This window comes from Astyanax mexicanus, chromosome 2 (genome assembly GCF_023375975.1).
Source record: "Astyanax mexicanus isolate ESR-SI-001 chromosome 2, AstMex3_surface, whole genome shotgun sequence".
Taxonomy (NCBI): Eukaryota; Metazoa; Chordata; class Actinopteri; order Characiformes; family Acestrorhamphidae; genus Astyanax; species Astyanax mexicanus.
Genome location: NC_064409.1, coordinates 74,587,212 through 74,608,975, shown reverse-complemented (window position 1 = coordinate 74,608,975; position 21,764 = coordinate 74,587,212). Strand labels below are relative to the sequence as shown.

Genomic DNA, 21,764 nt, shown 5'->3' with positions numbered 1-21,764 from the left:
TTCAATGGTATTCTAATTTTTGAGAAGCACCTGTAATTAATAGCAGGTATATACTTTTGTCAGGCTGGTTATCTATGCTGGTATATGAAAGTGGCAAATCCAGGTCTAGCTAGTAAAAAGACACCATAGGATTTTGTGCAACGTAGACATTTTGGCTCAGTTTTTCCCTTAAAAATGAATGAATTCCAACTGAAATAATATAGCTTTGTCTAGAGGATTCATGTGTTCATGTTCATGTGATTGGTTGTTTTGGAAATATTTAGAATAAGAATAATTAAACACTGTATTTAACGAGTGATTGTAATTTAATATGGATTACTTATAAATATGTGGGATTGAATATTACATTACATGACCTTAAAATTCAGTCATATGCTACAAGATATTAAACAGGGATCCACAAGTTCACGGGAATGCAGACTTCTACGTTCAGAACAAAATCCGGCAACGGATTTTATTTTCCAGACCTGGATTTGCCACCTCACTTGGTACATTCTCCACCACTAAGCAGAATTAATATATGTGACAGAATGAATGTGGTGGTTTATAATTTAACAGTTTATCATTATTACCACCATCATCATCATCATCATCTAATTACAGCCATCCACATTCACTCATACACACTGCTCATAATACCTTTATAATGAAAAAATATATAAAACAAATCAAGATTATTGAGCAATGGGATTTTCTTGCTGGAAAAAAGCTGTAGCATTTGAACTTACACTGGGGGAATTCATCAATTTATCATTTAAAGACTTTAAAACTGAATCTTGAAACTTTCTCATAGTGGAACTTTAGGTGGTGCAGTAATGATTAATAAGAAGACCAGCTAATAACTGCTATATGAATAGGATTTCTTGTAAAGCTCATCATGGTGCCTGTTTAGAAATAAAACCCCGCCCTCCTATAAATAAGCCAATCAGCTTGCTGGTTGTGTTGAGAGTGGAGGAGGATCAGAGCTCTAGTGGTGATTTCCCCATCGATGTGGAGATCTGCGCAAGCACAGCAGGTAATACAAGACAATCAATCAATCAAGCTTTTTTGTGCAATATTGAGCCAAAAGCTACAAAATGTTTTAATATCTCTATGTGTGAAATAGCAATCTGACCTTCAGTTTCCATTATTTTGGCCCCTCCCTATTCAAACACATAGTAGGCTGGTCTTGGATGGAAAAAGAAATAACTGCATAGTGGAACTTTAGGTGGTGCAGTAACAAATGGTACAGAAGGCAGATTTTAATGTTTAAAGTTATCTGGAAAACACTGATACACCAGATCAGGTGTAGCTGATGAGGATCCATGTTGAAACCCCTTACCATATTTTTCGCACTATAAATTGCCCTTAAAATCCTTTACTTTTCAAAAAAAAAAAAAAAAAAAAAAAAAAAAAGAAAAGCCAAATGCACCTTATGTATTAGTTTCAGTTTAGTTCTCCAGCACAGAAGCTGGAGTAGCATTAGCATCAGACGCTAACCTCTATTTCCCAGTTCAGAGGTGAGTATTATCGCCTGTAGCCTGCTCCTAACCCCAGCTAGCACTGTTGGAGTAGCATTAGCATTACCCGCTAACCACATAAATGCTAGCTTTTTCACCGTTCAGAGGCGAGTATAATCAGCCAGTAGCCTGCAAGTTTACAGTGTTAATACAAGCTACGTAGGATGAACCGCTCGCTAATATCGCCATGGCTTACTGGAGCACTCTGGGTTACTCAGTGTAGCACTGTCAGGTGGGTAGCCGCTAACGCTAATGCTCTAGCCTTCGTGCTGGGGAAATTCTGGAATCTAGGCTTACTGTTAATAAACAGAAGAGCTTTACTCACCCAAGTAAACACACATTTTAAGAAGATGAAATGTGTGTAGATTAACATCCATCCCTCGTTTGACTAAAAAAAAAAAAAAATGCTTTTTTATTACGTTTTTTTTACTTAGCTTTACTTTACTTAGCTAACCCCCCCACACCACCATCCAGCAGAGAGACCTGCTGAATTACAAGCTCCTTATAGTGTCTCTAAATATGTGCCTTATAATCCCGTGAGCCTTATGTATGAAAATAGACCAGAAAATAGACGTTCATTGATAGTGCGCCTTATAATACTGTATTATAGTGGTCTTAGAGTGCGAAAAATATGGTACATAATTACTTTAGGAAACGGAATGTTAAGTGATGTTAAGTGATGAGATTGAGCTTCTCTAAACACCAGTGTCTCTTGGAACTCATTAAATCACTAATGGATGTTAAATTAAAAATCACAGTTCACATCAATACTTTTTTTTTCTTTTTACTTTTTAAATAGTTCTTAAATATGTACACAAAGCAAGATACATAGCTGGTACTCTTTTGAGGAACGAGAGACGATTCTGATTTTCCTCTCCGGAAATTAAACCTCAGACAATTCTTCAATCAGACACATTAAACAATAAAAATAATAATAAAAAAAAAAACTTTAAAATTAAAAATCAGCCAGTCCAATCACGCTTTTATTATATCATTACACCATCAGGAAGAGCGGCGCTATTCGGTTACAATCAGCATCCTGCTTTCACCACAGGCTCAAAACGTCACCAACAAGCCCTCCACCAATCAACTCATGACCTTATTTCAATACTCTCTGTGAATCTCTCTGTGAATATACTTGCTAAAAAGCCACTTCTGTCATGTACACAGGCAGAACGCCCCATATATAGTCGTTTAAATATCTGGAAAGAAGCAACATACTATGCAAGAGGTCACACACCTGTTCACAAGCATACAGCCCACTCTCTTCTTCAATAAGAGGTGGAGGAAAAAAACTAGGGTAAGGGGTTCAAATTAAAGTCAAATTAATAAGGAGGGAAAAAAAACGAAACAAATCAGCACACACACACATATACTTATAAAAGCCTGTGAGTCTGTCGTGAATGAGTGCGTATGAACAAATGATCCGCCGATATCTGTCCGTGTGACGTTTATCACTTACTGACTCGGATCTACAGGTGTGTGATGTAGTCATGACCACCGGCCTCTGCCAACTAAAAGCTTGGGAGGGGGGGGAAGGGAGGAAGCGGCTCCACGGTTCGAGCCGCCACGCGGGGCCTCGCCGTGCCCATGAACGTGGATCATTCCAACTCAGCCAGTTCAGTCCACTCCAGCGAGCCTCCGACACCTCAGAGCCTCCGCCGCTTTAATCCGCTCTCCTCCCAAGTCAGAAGTAGATCTGCTTAGCGTCCGACGGGTTCTGCTCCATTGGGCAGTACGGGCACTTCAGCCTGAAGGGGGTGAGAAAGTATAAAAAGTTATTAGAACTGGAGAACAACACAACATTGTAGTGACACAAAATCAGCTGTCACTTAGCTGTTTATCCCTTATCACTTGTGATGACACAACGCAAGGAGAGTAAAGACTAGCACATGCCTCTTTTGACACATGTGAACTGCAGCTGATGCAGCATTACCGAGTAGTATAACAGCCCACTTGGAGGAAAGTGCTGCGACTCAGTTCTGATACATCAGCTCACAGACACAGCCTTGTATCAATAAAGTATCTATCTATCTATCTATCTATCTTGTGCTGATCAACATCACCCTTTGAAGTGATGAGGGAAAAGAGCGCCATTTACCCACCCAAAGAGAGCAAGGCCTCTCTCGGGGCTCCAGCAGCTGAGGGTAAGCGGCATCACTGGGATTCGAACCCGATTTCCTGATCGGAGTGGCAAGGGATCCTTTAGAAAGCTGGACCACTCAGCACCCGATAAATTTTATCTTATGAATTTTAACCGAATTTCAAATCCAGGCTTGGCAGGCCAGTATCCAACCACAGATCCAGAACAAGACCCAAGAACCCTTAAAAGTGCTTTCAGGTGTTTAAGTGAACATTTTATTCTAAAACCCTTTTTAAGAAGGTTCCTCAAATAACTTTAAAGGGTCCCCAAAAGTAAAAAAAAAAATGGATCCATGGAGAACACATCACAGTTCTTTAAGAAATGTATATATTTAACAGTGAAGGGATGTTCGAGTAGGGAAATAACCAAACCTAAACTAAACATAACTAAACAGAACTAACTACACACCATAGGATAGTAGAAAAACTATTAACTGTACTGTCCAGCTGGTAGATAACAATAACAGTTAACTATTCAAGTGTATTATTCTGCTTTATACTTTCTTTTAACACCAGTGTGTTAACTCCTAGCATTTGTTTCTTCCTCTCTGGTAAGCATACAAATATATATATATATATATATATATATATATATATATATATATATATATATATATATATATATTTTTTTTTTTTTTTTTTTTTTATTACACTTTCATAGTACCTTTTGCGGAGTGCTGATTCAAATCTGGGCACACAGACAACCAATTGCTGGACAATATAAAGTAGCCAATTCACTGGATCTTCATGATTTTAAGCAATGGGAGGACACCAGTTAAGGCCTTGAACCCCAGGGCTCAAAGCCCCAGTGCAAAGAGGCAGTGATGCTACATCCAAGCCATTATGATCAGTAGAATAATCGGCATAGCAAAAGTAATTTTTTTTTTAGAGAGAAAGGGAGAAAAGTCACTTACTTTCCAGCGTTGGTGAGTTTGTTGAGGGCATCTCTGGAGATGACGTGCCCACAGATGAGCTTCATGGGTGGGTTACTCTCTGACGTCTGCTGCCTCAGGATGGGACACGCAAACACTGAGTGATACCAGCACTTCTTCCCCAGGTCTATCTCAATCTGCACACGAAAATACACAAACCACCAGCCTTTATCAAGTAAACAGCCATAATAAGCAACATTACATTTATTTTATAGAAATAAGAAAATTCACACCATCAGGGGATTTTATAGCCAAAACACACATTTGTATAGAGCTATGCACAACCCAGTAATAATGCAGTAGAACAGAAGTATGCCAGAAATAGATTTTTGGGTATTTATAATGCATGACAGCAGCCTTCTTTTTCTCTAAAGGCGGTGTGGGGCAGTGTTGCTGCCTCAGCAGTCTTCTAAAGACACCTTTGGGGTCTGGACTGCCTCCAAATTCAGATTGCCCAATGAAGGAGTGAGCAGAAGGGAGAAACCACGATAAACAAAGAATAGAAGAACAAGAGTGGCCGTACTGCTGGCTCTGATTAACAAAACTGCAGTGTGCGTTTGTGTGTGTGTTTACGGGAAACGCACATCAGATATTTGGGCATTTTAGCAAATTAATTCAATTTCTAGGCAGCTTAAATATTAGATGGTTTCTAACTCCTAATCAGGTGGATGAGGAGGACCAGACAATTAAGTGAAAAAGAAGAGTTTGTGCAAAAGACTTGAAAAACAATGAACACCAGACAAAGTCCAACTCTAAAGACGTTCTTCATCAAATCTTATAGAGATAGGAAAAACAATCAGCTCTATATCAGTTTCAGCATCTCACATATTCGTAGAATGTGTTAAACTAACGTGCCTTGTGGAGAAAGCAAAGTAAAGAATTAACATCATCAACTGGATACCCCTCTAAAAAGTGCTTCTTTGAGCCTGGAAAGTGAGTACTTATTATACACAGTAACACAGCTAAGAGTATTTTTTAATATAGACACTTGTACTGTACATGGGACATACTATTACATAAGTATACACAACAACACATATACAGTTCAACACTACATATAAAGAAATAGACATACATCCTGAGGAGGTATTGAAATGCAGAGAGAGCAAGACAGTCTTACCGGCAGCTCATCTTTGTGTGTCCAGACACCACTGCACTGCCTCTGCTCGATCACCTGCTTAATGTTCATCAGCACAGGTAGCGCCATGCATCCTGATGCAAAACTGAAAGAAGAACAGAACACAAACTAAATACAAAAAATAAATACAAGTACCACACTCCGATAAGCTGCTTCCACAAACACTTGGAATAGAGCTTAGATTCTCTGCCCGAACCCGACCCAAAGCCCAATCCAAACTCAGGCCGAGATTTCCCAGCACTTTCCTCGGGCCATGACGAGCTCAAAAAAAAAAAAAAGTCTGTGACATAGACATCTGTTTTTTTAATGCTATTATTATTTTATATAAAGCTATGGCATGATAATTACAATATAGTAAAGTAACAAATTAAAACTGTGTTTTAAGATTTTTTTGCCCCGATCTAAGCTCTAACTTATGGCAAAAAAATGCTCTAAGTGTTCTAAACCATATTATGGCAAAAACTACTTAACCAGTAAAGAAAAAATGACTAAGAAATCAAGGTCAGTCAATCTAAAACATTTCAAGAACTTAAAAAGTGGCCTTATGTGTAGTAACAAAGACCATCAAAATGTTAGGATGAAACTGGCACTCATCAGGACCGCCCCAGCAAAGGAAGAGCAAGAGTTTCCTCTGTTGAACAGGAGAAGTTCATCAGAGTTACCAGATTTAGAAACCGCAAGTTAACACAGAGTATTTTGGTTTGTTTAACAATTTTAAGTTACTACATGATTCCTTATGTGTTTCTTCATAGTCTGGATCACTTCTGTGCATATGTACAATGTAGGGGGGAAAAAACTTGAATGAGGTGTAACCAAACTTTTGACTGGTACTGCAAATATAAAATCACTTATTAAAATATTAATTCTAATAAATGTATTATGTGTTTTTGTTTTTTCTATTAAATTTTATGTACTGTGTATATATAAAAATGTTATTTTCTCTGTGTTTACTCAAAAGCAACATCCACAGAGAGTCTCTGTTAATATCCACCCATTTCCCCATGATATCCCCCTAATTTCTCAGCTGCAGGAGGAAACACATGCAGCTCTCAGCAGAGGGTCGGAAATGAGACAGACACTAAACAGGGTGGTGGGCGGCACCGTTTACATGTTTTTGAACACAAGCGGAGGAGTGGGTCATGTGATGTAACCAACTGCCTACTACCCTGGACTCAACATCGCTGCTGGCCTTCAGTTTAGCAAATACATTAAGCATGTTTAAAAGACCTTCCTCCTGAGGACATGTAACAGCTATCTGTAGCCTATTGTTACATAAATATACTTTACCATATATTTGAATAATTAAGCCTTGATAAAATATTTCAAGGTCTACTGAAAGTGCCTATATTTTGTTATTTATACCTGTTATTTCCCTGATTTATAAAATACAGAATCTCAACGAAGGCTTTCCAAAAGACCACTTTTGGGAATATAATGCATAAAAAAAATAATGATCCTGACAAACAGAACTAGAGAAGTTAAAAACACGGTTTCACACCCTATTTTTCGCACTATAAGTTGCAGCAGATTATAAGGTGCATTATCAATAAAGTCTATTTTCTGGTCTATTTTCTATTTTCAGTGCTTGCCAGGGTTAGCAACAAGCAGGCTACTGTCTGATAATACTCACCTCAGAACAACAAAGCACTAGCGCTTAGCAGCTAATGCTAATACTGCTAGGAAACTAAATTAAAACTCTTTTATAATTCTGTACTTCAGCAGAGTGGCTTTACTGCTCCATTACAACCTGACTGGTAAAATTCATACATGAGGTGCACTGACCATTTTTGGTAAAAATTAAAGGATTTTAGGAGCTCCTTACAGTGCAAAAAATGTAAATGTATACAGTATTTTAAAAATAATTATTGCATGCATGACCACGCTATTAACAATAAAGACAACTTTCTTTTATTTCAGCATTTGTGATAATTGTTATATACACTGCCTGGCCAATAAAAAAAAGGTAATATACTCTAATATTTGGTTAAAGCATCTTTAACTTTGATATCTTTGACGCATTCACTGTGGTATTGTTTCAATAATTTTCTGCAATGTCACAAACTTTATTTCAATCCAGTGTTGCTGGATTAATTTTTCACCAAGATCTTGCAGCAGCATTGATGATGGTAGAGTCTGACCAACCGCTGCACAAAGCAGCTCTTCCCCATCCAGCACATCCCAAAGATTCTCAATGAGGTTAAGATGTGGTGAACTCTCTCTCAATCCATGTGTGAAAATGATGATCTCATGCTCCCTAAACCCTGAACTCTTTCACACTTCTAGCTCCATGAACTGACCTGACACTGAGGGGAGACTCTACAGACAGGCCAAGAAGAGCGCAGGCGTCCCGGGTGAAGATGTTGCAGATTTCTGCCCACTGATTGGTCTCCAGCAGGCTGCGGTAGGGCGAGTTTTCAATGCCGTTACGAAGGTAAACCAAGCTTCCCATTAGCACCTGAATATCTGCACAGGAACAACAACAAAACTTATTAGCTAAATCCAGACAATTCTCTAAAGTCTATAAACTCTTGGAGTTGACAGGGATCTTGGAAAACAAGTAATTATAAAAACAATAAAAATTTTTTTTTAAAAAAATCAACCCCATTAGAAATAAGGTTTATTAGCAAAATGTATGCATTTTCAGCTGTTTGCAATAAACCAACCAAAGAAAAACTAATTTAACAGCCCAAGACAACTAATATAACAAGTGGTTTCTCTAAATTCAACACACAATGCCAGTTTTAATGACCACTGCAGACCACTTAGTACATTCTGAAATTAACAGAGAATGCTGTTGCTGTTATAACTTGCTGCAACTGTGACATGGAGTCAGATAGCAACTTCTGGTGGCCTTTATAAAAAATCTTAGCTTGTTTCTAATAAACAGTGGCTTCCAGATCACTTAAATTATTGGGTTTACTACTGCATCTACCTTCTTCAAATCCCACCAAAGAGTTTCTACAGAGTTCTAGTCAGGACTTCTTCTGAAATCTAGGTTTATTTATTTATTTCTTTTTATGTCATCTTTAATTTAACCAGGCATGTCATCAAGAACATGTTCTAATTTGCAATAACAGCCTGGCAAGTAGCAGAAGCTAAGGTGTGAGGTATCAGAAAGATATGCTTCAATGAGCCATTTGGATGGCCCCAAACAAGCATAGAACAACCATGGCACCACCCTCACCCATCAACCCCCACCCAATCCCACCCACTAGATAAGTTCTAAGATAAGGTAATTTTGGTCAAGAACTTCAGACAGTACACAGCAAGATTAGCCAGCAGACTTCTTCTGAGGGAGGGATCTGTACCTACTGTCCATGGCAAGTCAGCAGAAGAGAGATAGGGAGTATCTTTTAAATAATGAGTTCTGTGATTCTATCGCAGTTGAACTAGTTTGCTTGTGTGGTAAACACTCATGCATAAACATGACAGTCTTTACACAGCTCCTTCTGAACAGGACTGAAACTGGTAAGAATAGAGCTGGTGAGATTTCTAAACCTTTTCTTAAATAGAGGTATAATATGTCCACATAAGTGCAACAACATTAACTTTCAGATTTTAAATTCACAACTGAATAAGAAATGTACGTAATACTCTGATTTGAGCTGATAGCATCCACTGACTTGTATGTAATTTTGGTTCAAATCTAAAGGACGTCTATACTTCTTTTGGCTCATACTGTGCTCCACCTGTTTTTTTTTTTTTTGTAACATGGTGTTTATTTTATACAAGGTCATGTGTTAGTGTCTGCTGATTTCATTGAACTTAATGGCAAGAGATATGAGACTGATGTGTGTCTTTTTTTAACTGATACAAAATGACCTTGTCAAACAACACAAACATTTACAACCATAAATCCACCATCACCCATATATCTAAAATAAAAACTTCAAAAAGTTCAAAACATGTTCTTTCCTGCTTTTCAACCACTGATTCACATACAAACTGAAATCTAAAGCTCTTAAAATAGCCTGAATCCACATTGCTTAGTGTAATCCACCAGTCTCACCTCTCTGATGCTGAGCAGCGAATGGCTGAAAGTGACGGGCGTAGTGCAGCGCCTCCAGCTGGTTGTCTACGCCCCCGTTTAGCAGACTGATGAAGTAAAGCCTGTGCAGCTTGAACTCCAGACTGCTGTTCAGATCCAGCAGCCTCTGTCGATTTGTCACAGCCCACCTAGCACACAGGACACAGAAAAAAACATAAATTATTTTTTTTTTCATTAACATAATTTCTTTCTCTTTAATTGCCTAAGTTTGAATAAGTAATAAGCAAACGATGTCTATGAAACAGATATATCAAAATAACGTGATATGTTTTGCAATACTGTATCACAGGGTTTCTTACAGCACTGTACTAGTGCATCTCAAAAAAATTTATATAATTGAAAATTTACTTTTTTTATTAATTTAATTTGTATTAATTCAGTTTAAAATGTGAAACTCATTATACAGATGTACTACACACGGTGATCTATTTTAAGCATTTTAATAACAAGTGTAGATACACTGCAAGTTGTCATAGATGTATAAATTATATTTATATTTTCACAGTTGCATTTATTTGTATTACTACTATTACTAGTGTGAACAACTAAGTGAGTAGAAGGACAAATTAATGCTGCAATGTGGAGAGAAAAAAAAACATGCAGAATTTGATTAATATAATATATTTCTCCGTCGATTAAACACAGGAGTGAATCATTAAGTATTTGGGCTTTTTTATGTGTTTTTGTACAATCATTCTGTCCACTGGCCCCAGACGCATTTGAGAGACTAATTCTACGTACTCCAGTGCTGGCCTGAGGTCCTGCATTCTTAAAGCTTCCAGAATACGGTTGAGCTCCAGGAACGGCTGCTTCATGCTCATGTCGATAACCACCCCGGATTCCTACAACGGGAAAACAAACAACACAAACACACAGATCAGTGAAGAGGCAAATGTAATCAATCACCTTTAAACTGAACATCTGCTGCAGTTTTACAACTACAAACCACACAATCCTTATTTTCCTAAGGTAATTAATTTAATCTAATCGAACTTTAGTGATTAAATCATTACCTGCTTCAGTGCAGGTTCCCCTCCTTTAGCCACTACCATTACTCACAGCCCTATTGTTCTGATGGGTTTCTATTAGGGTGCAATGAAACTACTAGAGGAGCTATATCTACTCCACCTTAAGCCTACACCTACATACATATCATAAGGATTTTTTTAAGAAACTCCTGAAGACAGAGCTCTACCAAGAGCCTACACCCAACATCTCTTACAAACTAACTACTTCTAACCTCTTTTTCTGCTCCCCCTTCTTTCCTCCTCTATACCAATATTCTTCCTAGGCTTTCTTCGATGTTTTGCCTTGGACTTCTATATCCTCTTATTCGCTTTGGATAAAAGCATCCGCTGAAGGCTATGTACCGTATTTTTTCCGCACTATAGGGCGCACTGTAAATCCTTTCATTTTCTCGAATTATAATCAGGTGCGCTTTATGTTACCAGTGAGGTATTAAGGAGCAATAAAGTCACTCCACTGAAGCACAGAGTTATACAGGAGTTCTCCAGCACCGAGACTGGAGCGGCATTAGCATTAGCAGTTAATCACACTAAGCGCTAGCTCTTTTGCAGTTCAGAGGTGAGTATATCAGTCTGCGTGTTTTCCATGTTAAAATAAGCTACATGGGACAAACCCCTAGCTAATATTGTCCTGGCCTACTGGAGCACTCAGGGTTCCTCAGTGTAGTGCTGTCTGTTGGGATTAGTGAAAATTTGGAAGTTTACACTTTACTCAATTTACTCAAATAAACAGCTTTCAGGACAGTGCTCGTTTTACTTTAAAATATATATATTTTTTTTAAGAATTGCAGTTATGTTTACTTAGCTTAGCTTTACAGGTCTCTGCTGAATTAAAAGAAAAAGATGGTGACACCCATGTTCCTTACTAGTATTTGCCTTATAATCCAGTGTGCCTTATCATTAAAAAATATATATGGTAATGTAATGACTTCCATACATGAAAATACATGACAAAATCAGCATAATTAAAGACAGCTATGATGAAGCATACCTGACACAGATCTTCAGCCACACTCAGCATGCCCTGCCGGTACAGGTGCTCAACGATGGTCTCACTGAGGTTCCTCTGCTTCTCAGGTGAGTCCCACACAGTCTCAGCCACCACCGCACTCACCTCCGCATCAAAGTTCTATACAGAACAGCACATCATTATTACACACATTCTGGAACAGGTGAGAGACTAACTAATGTAGCCATCAAATAAGGAAAGCTAACATCCCACCAAAAAGCACTAGAGGCCTAGAGGGGTATAAAGCCCCCAGTATTAAGCTGTTGAGCAGTGGAGGAACTGTGTTCTCTGGAATAATGGAGTAATGGAATGATTCAATACTTTTGGAAGGGATGATCTGGGGATAAAGTTGCCTCAATAGAACAGTTTCGCCAAAACTCACTTTATTGGAAGCTTCGCTCCACCTTTGAGATTGGTCAGCAAGTGTGCTGCTGCGACTCCAAACATTTCTTCAGATTTTTCATTGTGTTTTTGAAGCTAGGAAGCACTTTGTTTCCAGCACAAAGTGAATAACCAACCTTGATATTTATCATCTTTAGCTGATTCAAACTCAGAATAGTGTCTGAATTCAGCGTTTGTCTTACTGCATGTGTTACATGTGTGTCGCATAGGCCAGAAACCACTCCCAGAGATGCAAGAAGACGAAGAAGAAAATATACTGTAGAGAATGTACAGCGTAGAGGGGTGAGAAAGCGAGGGGTCTGTGTGTGTGTGTGTGTGTGTGTGTGTGTGTGTGTGTGTGTGTGTGTGTGTGTGTGTGTGTGTGTGAGATGTGCAGAGAGAGGGGTGCTCGCTGTCTGAAGTGTGTTCAGCTTGTTTTAGCCTTTTAGCCTGTGGTTGCGGCCGACAGTAACCATTGTAAATTCCAGCAATAAAGCCACGACTGTAAACATCTTTCTCATCTATCCTTTCAACAAATCCAGGCAGATGCTACAATATCTTTTTACTAAGGAAAATTACTAAAAATAACCTACAGTGACATAGGTAAGTAATTTTAATCTGATCACTGGATTGGAAATAGTAAAATGTTACTTATTACTGGAAAAAATGATCAGATTAGAGTTGCACATTACTATGTAATGCATTACTAACATCACAGGTCTTTTTACTTTTTTTTTTTTTTTTTTTTTTAGACTTTTTCGAATTTCAGACATTTTAATACTTCTAAAGACCCTGCAGGAATCCTGCTTATAAGTGAATGCAGTTAACTAGGAATGCACCAAATATGTGACAACAAAAAGTTTTTTACAACTGAAAATGGTTAAATAAAAAAAAGAAAATCTGTTCAGTCTTTGTTAGAAAAAGTTACAAAACAAATAAATTAGAAAATGTTCAAAATTCAAATTTCAGGATTTGGTCAAAAAGTTTCATTTGGGCGCAACCCTAAAATGAACTTCTTCTGTGTGGACTCAGGTCTACAGCATGGCCTGGTCAAGTGTTTTACACCGCTGTAAGACTGTATACTTGTACACTGGTGTGTCTCCAACCCTCTGTAATTACCCAGGCAAAACAGTATTTCTCAGCACAGGCAGAAAGGTAAGGGCGGGTATACGATGCATGGCAGGTTGCTGTGGTGCTTTGTTACATTTCTGGGGAGCTGTGCTTCAGGATACAGAGTACACTTGAAGCAGGGCATAAATTGGCTTCAAGACAAACACTCCTGTCACTCACCCGGTCGATAGCTTTGCCAACTTTGGACACGCTGCCGTGGATGTCCTTGTGGCGAGAGGCGAGCATCTGCACAGTTTCTTTAATTTCTTTACAGCACTGCGCCATCGTCTGAGAGAGCACGGACAGATCTGCATCCTGTACACCTGAGAGAGAGAAAGAGAGAGAGAGAGAGCGAGTGAGAGAGAGAGAGGGGAGGAGAGAAAGAGAGAATTCATGCCCAGCTATTAACACAGCAGTGTGAATCATCTGCACAAAACAAAGCTACACTTATGTAAGCAGCTGTTGTGAGTGGGCACGAGGTCCAGGAGATCATGGAACACTGGAACTCATGTTTTCTCCTTTTCCACAAGGTGGGCCGTACTGCCTACTGGCACAAACAATGCACCTGATTTATCTGCGTCGTAGCCTGTTGTTTTTCCTGTGCGGGTCATCCTCTGACCTTTCTTCAATGCCAAGTTATCTACTCTTTATCTACTCTACGCTGCTCCTCACAAACCCCACAGCAGTACTAATCAGACGTAAACACACTCCTCCAGGCCCTCCAGAGGTAACGACTTCAGTACTGTAACACGATATTAAACCCGATATTTAAAACTGCATCGCTGACACACCCCTCAGCCTCTACTGAGGGCATCTAGGATCATCCATCAGAGTGGGTGTTTGGTAGGTGGTTGGTAGTTTAGCAATTATTAACACCACCTTAAAGTGGCAGTCCGTATTATTTAGTTTATAAACTGAAAGAAGAAACATTTCTGAGTGGAGAAGAATATGGATAAAATATTGTGTTTAATGGTACCATTGCGCTGAAATTACCATCCCTGTCTTTCCGTACTTACGTCACACTTTCAGCCTCTAAAAGAGGATCCGGCTAAATTGTACTAAACGCGAGTGGCTGGTGGAGCATTGGAGACTTCAGAAGAGGAAACTCAGAGGTCAGTAGCTCATCACTCATAGTAAAAACAAAGAAACGACGGACATTTCTGACTGAGAAACGCGCTCTCTCTAACTGAACATAAGCTGGAATCGGATTCATCCGCTCTCTAAAAGGAGACCGCATCACATGCATGCTCTGTGCAATTACCCATTCTCACCAGAGAGGACACTATAAATCCCAAAACTTATGGACATCAGTTTTAAGTGTGGCAGACTAGGGTTTGTTTCAACAGCTAAGTGAGACCACCACACAATGTCTTTTAGATCTTGTACATTCGCACTGGATTTTAAGGCACAATATGAAACACTAGTAAGGAACAGGGGTGTTGCCATGTTTCCCTTCTAATTCTGCAGGTCTCGCCGCTAAGTGACTTTAAAAGAAAATGTTTTTTTCACGCCAAACAAGCACAGGATGTTAATCTACACATATTTCTGTCCTGAAAAACGTTTTTTGAGTGAGTAAAGCTTATATTTCCACTAAGGCTAGCCGTGGTTAGCGGCTTATGCCACCTGACAGTGCTACACTGAGGAACCCTGAGTTTATTTGATTAATAAATTGAATATGATTAACCTCCCAGCCTTAACTGGACCAGTATTAAATATGGACTAATTCACAAACTTAAAAAAGATGCATTGGTGCATCCCTAATTCTAATGCATTAAACTATGTACAAGACTGTCAGATAAATGCCACCAATTTAGTGGGCAGGGAGGAGGAGGGGCTATTCCTATGGACACAGCTACACAAACTATTAAAAGAATAACAGAACAAAGAGAAGAAAAAGAAGATTCCTAAAGCTTATAAATTCTACAGGTTGGGATTTTTGAGATTTTATTTTGTCAGAGCGTGACTCAACAGAGTGGCATTGGTGAAGGGCAGGAACGAAGAGGAGGAAGAGAACCAGAACAAGAAGAAAAGGTCAAATATCACAAAAACACTTTGTACAGGGCTTACCGAAGGTGACCAGCTGGCTGCGCAGCTCACACACGTTCCTCAGCAGCTCGTCCAGGCGCTCCTCGGACTGATGCCCATACGTCACAAACCTGTGCAGCACTTTCTCCAACTCTCGCTCCACACACGCACACTGCTCCATCACTGTACTGCGGGACTACCTCTCTCTCTCTCTCTCTCTCTCTCTCTCTCTCTTTCACACACACTCACACTCACTCAGCAGCAGCACCGCCACCAGCACCTGCAGAAGAGGCACAGGAACACTACAGTTAAACATCACACTTCATGTATTAATATCATATTAACTACATGTACACATACAAATTAATACATCTTATGGTGTAATTTAGAGTATTCACTCCATATGTTTATTCACATAAACTTCATAAAGAAAGAGAACATAAAAAACTTGAAAAAGATAGGGACTTGAAAATACTATACACCAAACCAGATAAAGTAATATCATAAAAAACTAAAGTGCAGAATGATTAAAGTATGCAAATAAACATTAATAATCGTACAAAAAAAAACCTAAATGTGTCACAGTAAATAGCAAAACAATACAAATTTGACTATTATCACAAAATGAAATTATGTCAATATTAAATTAATTACATTACAATACATTATGTGTATCTGCTCCATAGGTTCCTATTTTACTGGCAGTACTTATATATTATATACTAAGTATATATGCTGTGTGTGCGCATCTGCACATTTGCATCAGCAACAGATGCAGCTTAAAGTAGTTCACAGTACACAAGTCAGTTTCTCCTATTTTACTATAAATGAAATTTACAGTATTTATTTGCAAAGAAAATGAAAAATGGTCAAATAAGAGAAGCAGTGCTTTCAGACCACAAATAATGCAAAACGATACTTATATTTAATGTTCAGAAATCAATATTTGGTCGTATATATATATATATATATATATATATATATATATACACAGGTGCTGGTCAACGAATTAGAATAATTTGAAATAGTGCAATCATGAAATTCTTTGAATGCATTTTTTGTGCAGAAAGCAAATCAGGTGTTCACCGCACCTGTCCTACTCGTTAGACTAATCACAGAACTCGTTACCTGGAAAAAAAATTGCTCAGCTGAGCTTTCCAAAAGGCCCATTTAGGCCATTTAACTGTGACACTGTTGTTTTATTGAATTAGAATAATGGAGAAACCGTTTCATTGAATTAGAATAATTTTTATTATAATTACAATCATCACTTTCTCAGTATTTTGTGGCTGCCCCCTTGGCTTGTATGACTGCCTGAAGTCTGATTGCACTATTTCATTCTGATTGCACAAATGCATTCAAAGAATTTCATGATTGCACTATTTCAAATTATTCTAATTCGTTGACCAGCACCTGTATATACACCTGCTCTCCTCCACCAGTTTTACACACTGCTTTTGGATAATTTTATGCCACTCCTGGTGCAAAAACTGAAGCAGTTCAGTTTGGTTTGATGGCTTGTGATCATCCATCTTCCTCTTAATTATATTCCAGAGGTTTTAAACTTATTTTTATATTGTTGTTTAAAACATTAGTATTGTTGTTTTTTTTTTTTTTTGTAATTTGAGTTCTAAAAGCTCTGCATCCATTTTGTTATTTCAGCCATTTCTCATTTTCTGCAAATAAATGCTCTTAATGACAATGTTTTTATTTGATTTGGTCTGTAGTTTATAGAATAAAACAACAATGAAAAAACAAAATCAGAGAAAATTAACTTTAAAGTTGTCTTATTTTTTTCCAGAGCTGCATGTTATAAATGATATATAAATTATATGTTGGTGCTATATTGAACCATTTTAAGGTTAAAGGACCAGGTGTAGATCATGAGCTAAATACATAATATTAAAACATAGTGTACAGTAGATCACAGCTCTCCAGCACTGCCATAATGATTCAGTTTTACACCAACAGTTTCCAAACACTAACATATCAAGAGTATATGTATATATGCATTAATACGGTTATGAACCTGTGCATCCTGAGAGCTGATACTCTGCGCTAAAGAAACATCCAACACTGCCGACTCTGATAGAGTGCACTATTCATTTAAGACAATCAGAATCACCCAGAAAATCACACACTGTGTAGCTCTCTCTCAGGTCCTGTACACTAATGAATAAAAGCGCACAAGAGTATGAAACACTGAAAAGTGTTTAACACAGTGCTTGGACATGGCAATTTTTGGACATTACATAAAGTGGCAATGAACTGAATATTTCACAACTGATATTATTTGGCCAAAAAAAGCACTTAAGGTGTTCACCTGAAAATGTGAATATATTGTAATAAATAATGGATAACAATCAATGACTAATATGACTAAATACCAACATTATTCCAATATCACCGTGCAAATATCTGAAAAACTCCATATTGTGAAGCTGTCTATTGTGTATTTGTTTTGCTATTTACAGTGTCTACTTATATACAATATATATATATATATATATATATATATATATTTATATATATTTATATATATATATTTACACAGCCAATTACCCAACCAACTCATTAGGACTTCCCCTATCACTAGTGATGCCCAAGCACACCAGGAGGGTAAAGACTAACACACGCCTCCTCCGACACATGTGAAATTAGACTCCGCCTCTTTTTGAACTGTTGCTGATGCAGCATTGCCGAGTAGCATCACAGCGCACTCTGAGGAAAGTGCAGCGACTCGGTTCTCATACATCAGCTCACAGACGCCTCGTGCTGATCAACATCACCCTAGGAGGGATGAGGGGAAAGAGCACCATCTACTGTACCCACCAAGAGACATCAAGGCCAATTGTGCTTTCTCGGGGCTCCGACAGCTGATGGCAAGCTACATAAACGAAATTCGAACCAGTGATCTCCTGATCATAGTGGCAGCGCTTTAGACTACTCGGAGCTCTTACAATATATATTATTGTTTGCAGTTTACATGGACTTATTTTTAGTAGGTTACACAAGTATTATTTTACACAAAACAAATGTTTCTACTGAATGTACACAACTTAATAAATAAAACATTTTTGCAGTGGTTAATTCTTGAAATAAATAAAAAAAATAATAATTTAAAAGTTTGTCATATCGCCAAGAATATTGTCATCACAAAACTACCCTGAAATATTATAATATTTTCATCTATCATACATCCCTCACTTTTAACATATCACCCAGCACTAATAACACCTCACATCTTATACAGGTTTGGGTGTTTCCAAACCGTCCCCTAAGGGAAAACTTCATGATCAGTTTACACACTGCTGTCACATGACTTTCCAGCATGCCACTGTATATACACTAACCAGCCACAACATTAAAACTGCCTGTCAAATACTGTGCAGGTCTCCTTTACCTCTCCTTCCTGCTTCCAGCACATTAAGATATTTGGAGTGCATTATTAGTATCATGACATTCTGAATCATTGACTTCTGTTACAAATCTGATAAAAGTTCTCAGTAAGGGCTGTGCCATAACATATCGAATGCAATGATTAAATGTAATGTTAATTTTGTTACAGTAGTGTATTCTCAATTATTTTAGTATTTTACAGTCAGTGTTTTGTCATATCGCCAAGAGTATCGTTATTGTGAAAATACCATAACATATCATATTATTATTTATTACATATCGCCCATCCATAATATTCACACATATATCTTCATCTACAGCTGAATGTTTATAAAAGTGCCTGTGTAAAATATTGGAACACGTAGTTTTGTCTCGGAAGTATCTTTTTGTTAACACCTTATGGAATTAAAAAAAATATTACATATATTATATTGTCTTTTAGCTAAAAAATATTGAGATTTTGAGAGTTTTATGCATATCGCCCAGCTCTAAAAGACGTATGATATTGATTAACCATTTTTAAAATCGCATTAAAACAGTAATTCAATTTATTAAATTAATTTGAGTAACTTCCCTGCAATGCTTCCTAATGAAATCTCAAGTTGGGTCAGACATTTTTTATATGTTTACTAAAGCATATTGTCAGTACAGTAAGAAAATGTATCACAATACGACAGAATATTAAAATATTGCCCAGCTTTTATCCACAATGTACAAAAAAAGAAAGAAAGAAAGAAAGAAAGAAAGAAAGAAAGAAAGAAAAACACTATATGAGAGGGTACACAGTATGTGAACTAAGACAACGCTAAATAATTTACTTTATTAAACAGACTCTGGGCACACTCACATTTTATTACTATCATGTATTACTTAACTCTTATTCTTAGTATGTTGACAAATGCAGCTAATTAGCTATTGAACTGAGCACTAGTAATATAAATACGACATTTTTTTGGGAAATTGGAGCCTGAGTTAATCCAGCCGGTAACTTAAATAACTCTTATCTAACTAGGTTAACAATACTTATTGACTGTTAGTTGTGACCCAATCTTAGTTAACTAATTTATCTATTTAACTAATAGCTGGTGTAACTGTGTTTTTAATGTTCCAAGTAGGGGTGGGCAATATTATATCGTATACAATATATTGTGACACAGAAATATCATGATATTAAAAATCCATATCGTGATAATAGGGCTGTTCTGTCTTAAAACTAGTCTATTATTTACTGTGAAGCTTTAGGTGTATTTATTGTATAATTGTTTTAGTTTGCAGTTTATATGCATGCACTAAATATTCTGCAGTATTTATTGCTGCGTTATATTATTTAATGCTATATTATTTATTTTGCCACATTATGATTATACTGTTATACTTTATTCCTGAGATGAATTAATTATTTTTCTGTTTTCCTATATCGCCAAGTATATCGTTATTGCAAAAATAGCCTGAAATATCGTGATATTATTTTAGAGCCATATCACCCACCCCTAGTTCCCAGCATTATTAAAAGAATTAACTTAATTTCAGTGCTTCATTCATTAGTTTAGCTTATTTTACCCAGTTTTTTTCTAAAAGCATAATCCTTTTAAAACTGAATCTTTAACCTAGCTAGTTCAAAACAAAAAATTTACCACTGAAACAGACCTTAATGTTTTGGCTTTATCAGACAAAATAAAGAGCTAGCACATTCAAGCTAACATTAAAAACTTCCAAACGAACTCAGCTAAAACATAGCTTTAATAAAATAACACTCATTTTGGTGTGAAAAGCTAAAATTTGATATTAAAACAACCAAAACATTACAGCAGGCAGAAGCTGAAAGGGGAAAACAAACAGCTAAGCTATGCTAAGCTAAGCTAAGCTAACCTTAGCTAAGCTAACAGGCTAACAGCCTAACTGCAGACAGAAGGACGGAGAACAGGCAGCAGCTCGGCCTTTCTACACTTTTAATTAACAAATCCTCTGCTTTAAAAATCCAATTATCGACACCATTCACTACACGAGACCGTAATCTTCAAAATGTGCCGCTGAAAGTGAATTTAGGAGGCTTCTGTAACAGTAAAATCGGAATAAATCGCAGTGTATACTCGCCTGCTGTAGGAACTCTCCGGCCGGGCAGTGTCCGTGTTCAGAGCGGAGGGCGCCCTCTACAACACTGGAGTGTAAAAGCCGTGTTTACTTCTTCAATATTAACCTTTTATACACCAATTATACTCTATTTTACTGATAATAATATTATATACACACGCCCTGGGCTTTTACTCTCTGGCCACTTTATTAGAAACACCAACCCTGCTTCCACTTACTCAAATTATTATGGTTTTTCAAGTTAGTCTCAAGTGTTCCTAATAAAGTGTCAATACAAGGTAGTAGTTGTTCCAAATATAGTGGCAATACAGAGTACTAGCTGTTTCTAATAATTTGGCAACAAAAGGCAGTAGGTGTTCCTAATAAACTGACAATACAAGGTAGAATGTGTTTCTAATAAAGTGGCAACAAAAGGCAGTAGGTGTGCCTAATAAACTGGCAATACAAGGCAGTAGGTGTTTCTAATAAAGTGGCAATACAAGGCAATAGGTGTTTCCAATAAAGTGGCAAAACAAGGCAGTAGGCGTTTCTAATAAAGTGGCAATACAAGGCAGTAGGTGTTTCTAATAAATTGGCAATAAAAGGCAGTAGGTGTGCCTAATAAACTGGCAATACAAGGCAGTAGGTGTTTCTAATAAACTGGCAATACAAGGCAGTAGGTGTTTCTAATAAAGTGGCAATACAGGCAGTAGCTGTTTCTAATAAAGTGGCAATACAAGGCAGTAGGTGTTTCTAATAAAGTGGCAATACAGGCAGTAGCTGTTTCTAATAAAGTGGCAATACAAGGCATTAGGTGTTCATATTAAAGTGGCAATACAAGGTAGTAGCTGTTTCTAATAAAGTGGCAATACAAGGTAGTAGCTGTTTCTAATAAAGTGGCAATACAAGGCAGTAGGTGTCTCTAATAAAGTGCCAATAAAAGGTAGTAAGTTAGGTGTTTCTAATAAAGTGGCAATACAGGCAGT

At 37.5% G+C, this 21,764-nt stretch overlaps 1 protein-coding gene across 1 annotated transcript; it reads right to left on the bottom strand.

The window, feature by feature from the left end:
• Positions 1-2,469: 2,469 nt before the first annotated feature.
• Positions 2,470-20,897, bottom strand: rmnd5b (required for meiotic nuclear division 5 homolog B). Its single transcript, XM_049475247.1, has 10 exons — positions 20,803-20,897; positions 15,352-15,589; positions 13,465-13,607; positions 11,776-11,913; positions 10,501-10,601; positions 9,721-9,887; positions 8,009-8,174; positions 5,694-5,796; positions 4,556-4,710; positions 2,470-3,250 (listed from the first exon to the last, which is right to left on the bottom strand). Exons 2-10 carry the CDS (start codon positions 15,488-15,490, stop codon positions 3,187-3,189), a joined length of 1,176 nt encoding a protein of 391 aa, XP_049331204.1. The 5' UTR covers positions 15,491-15,589; positions 20,803-20,897; the 3' UTR covers positions 2,470-3,186.
• Positions 20,898-21,764: the final 867 nt, after the last annotated feature.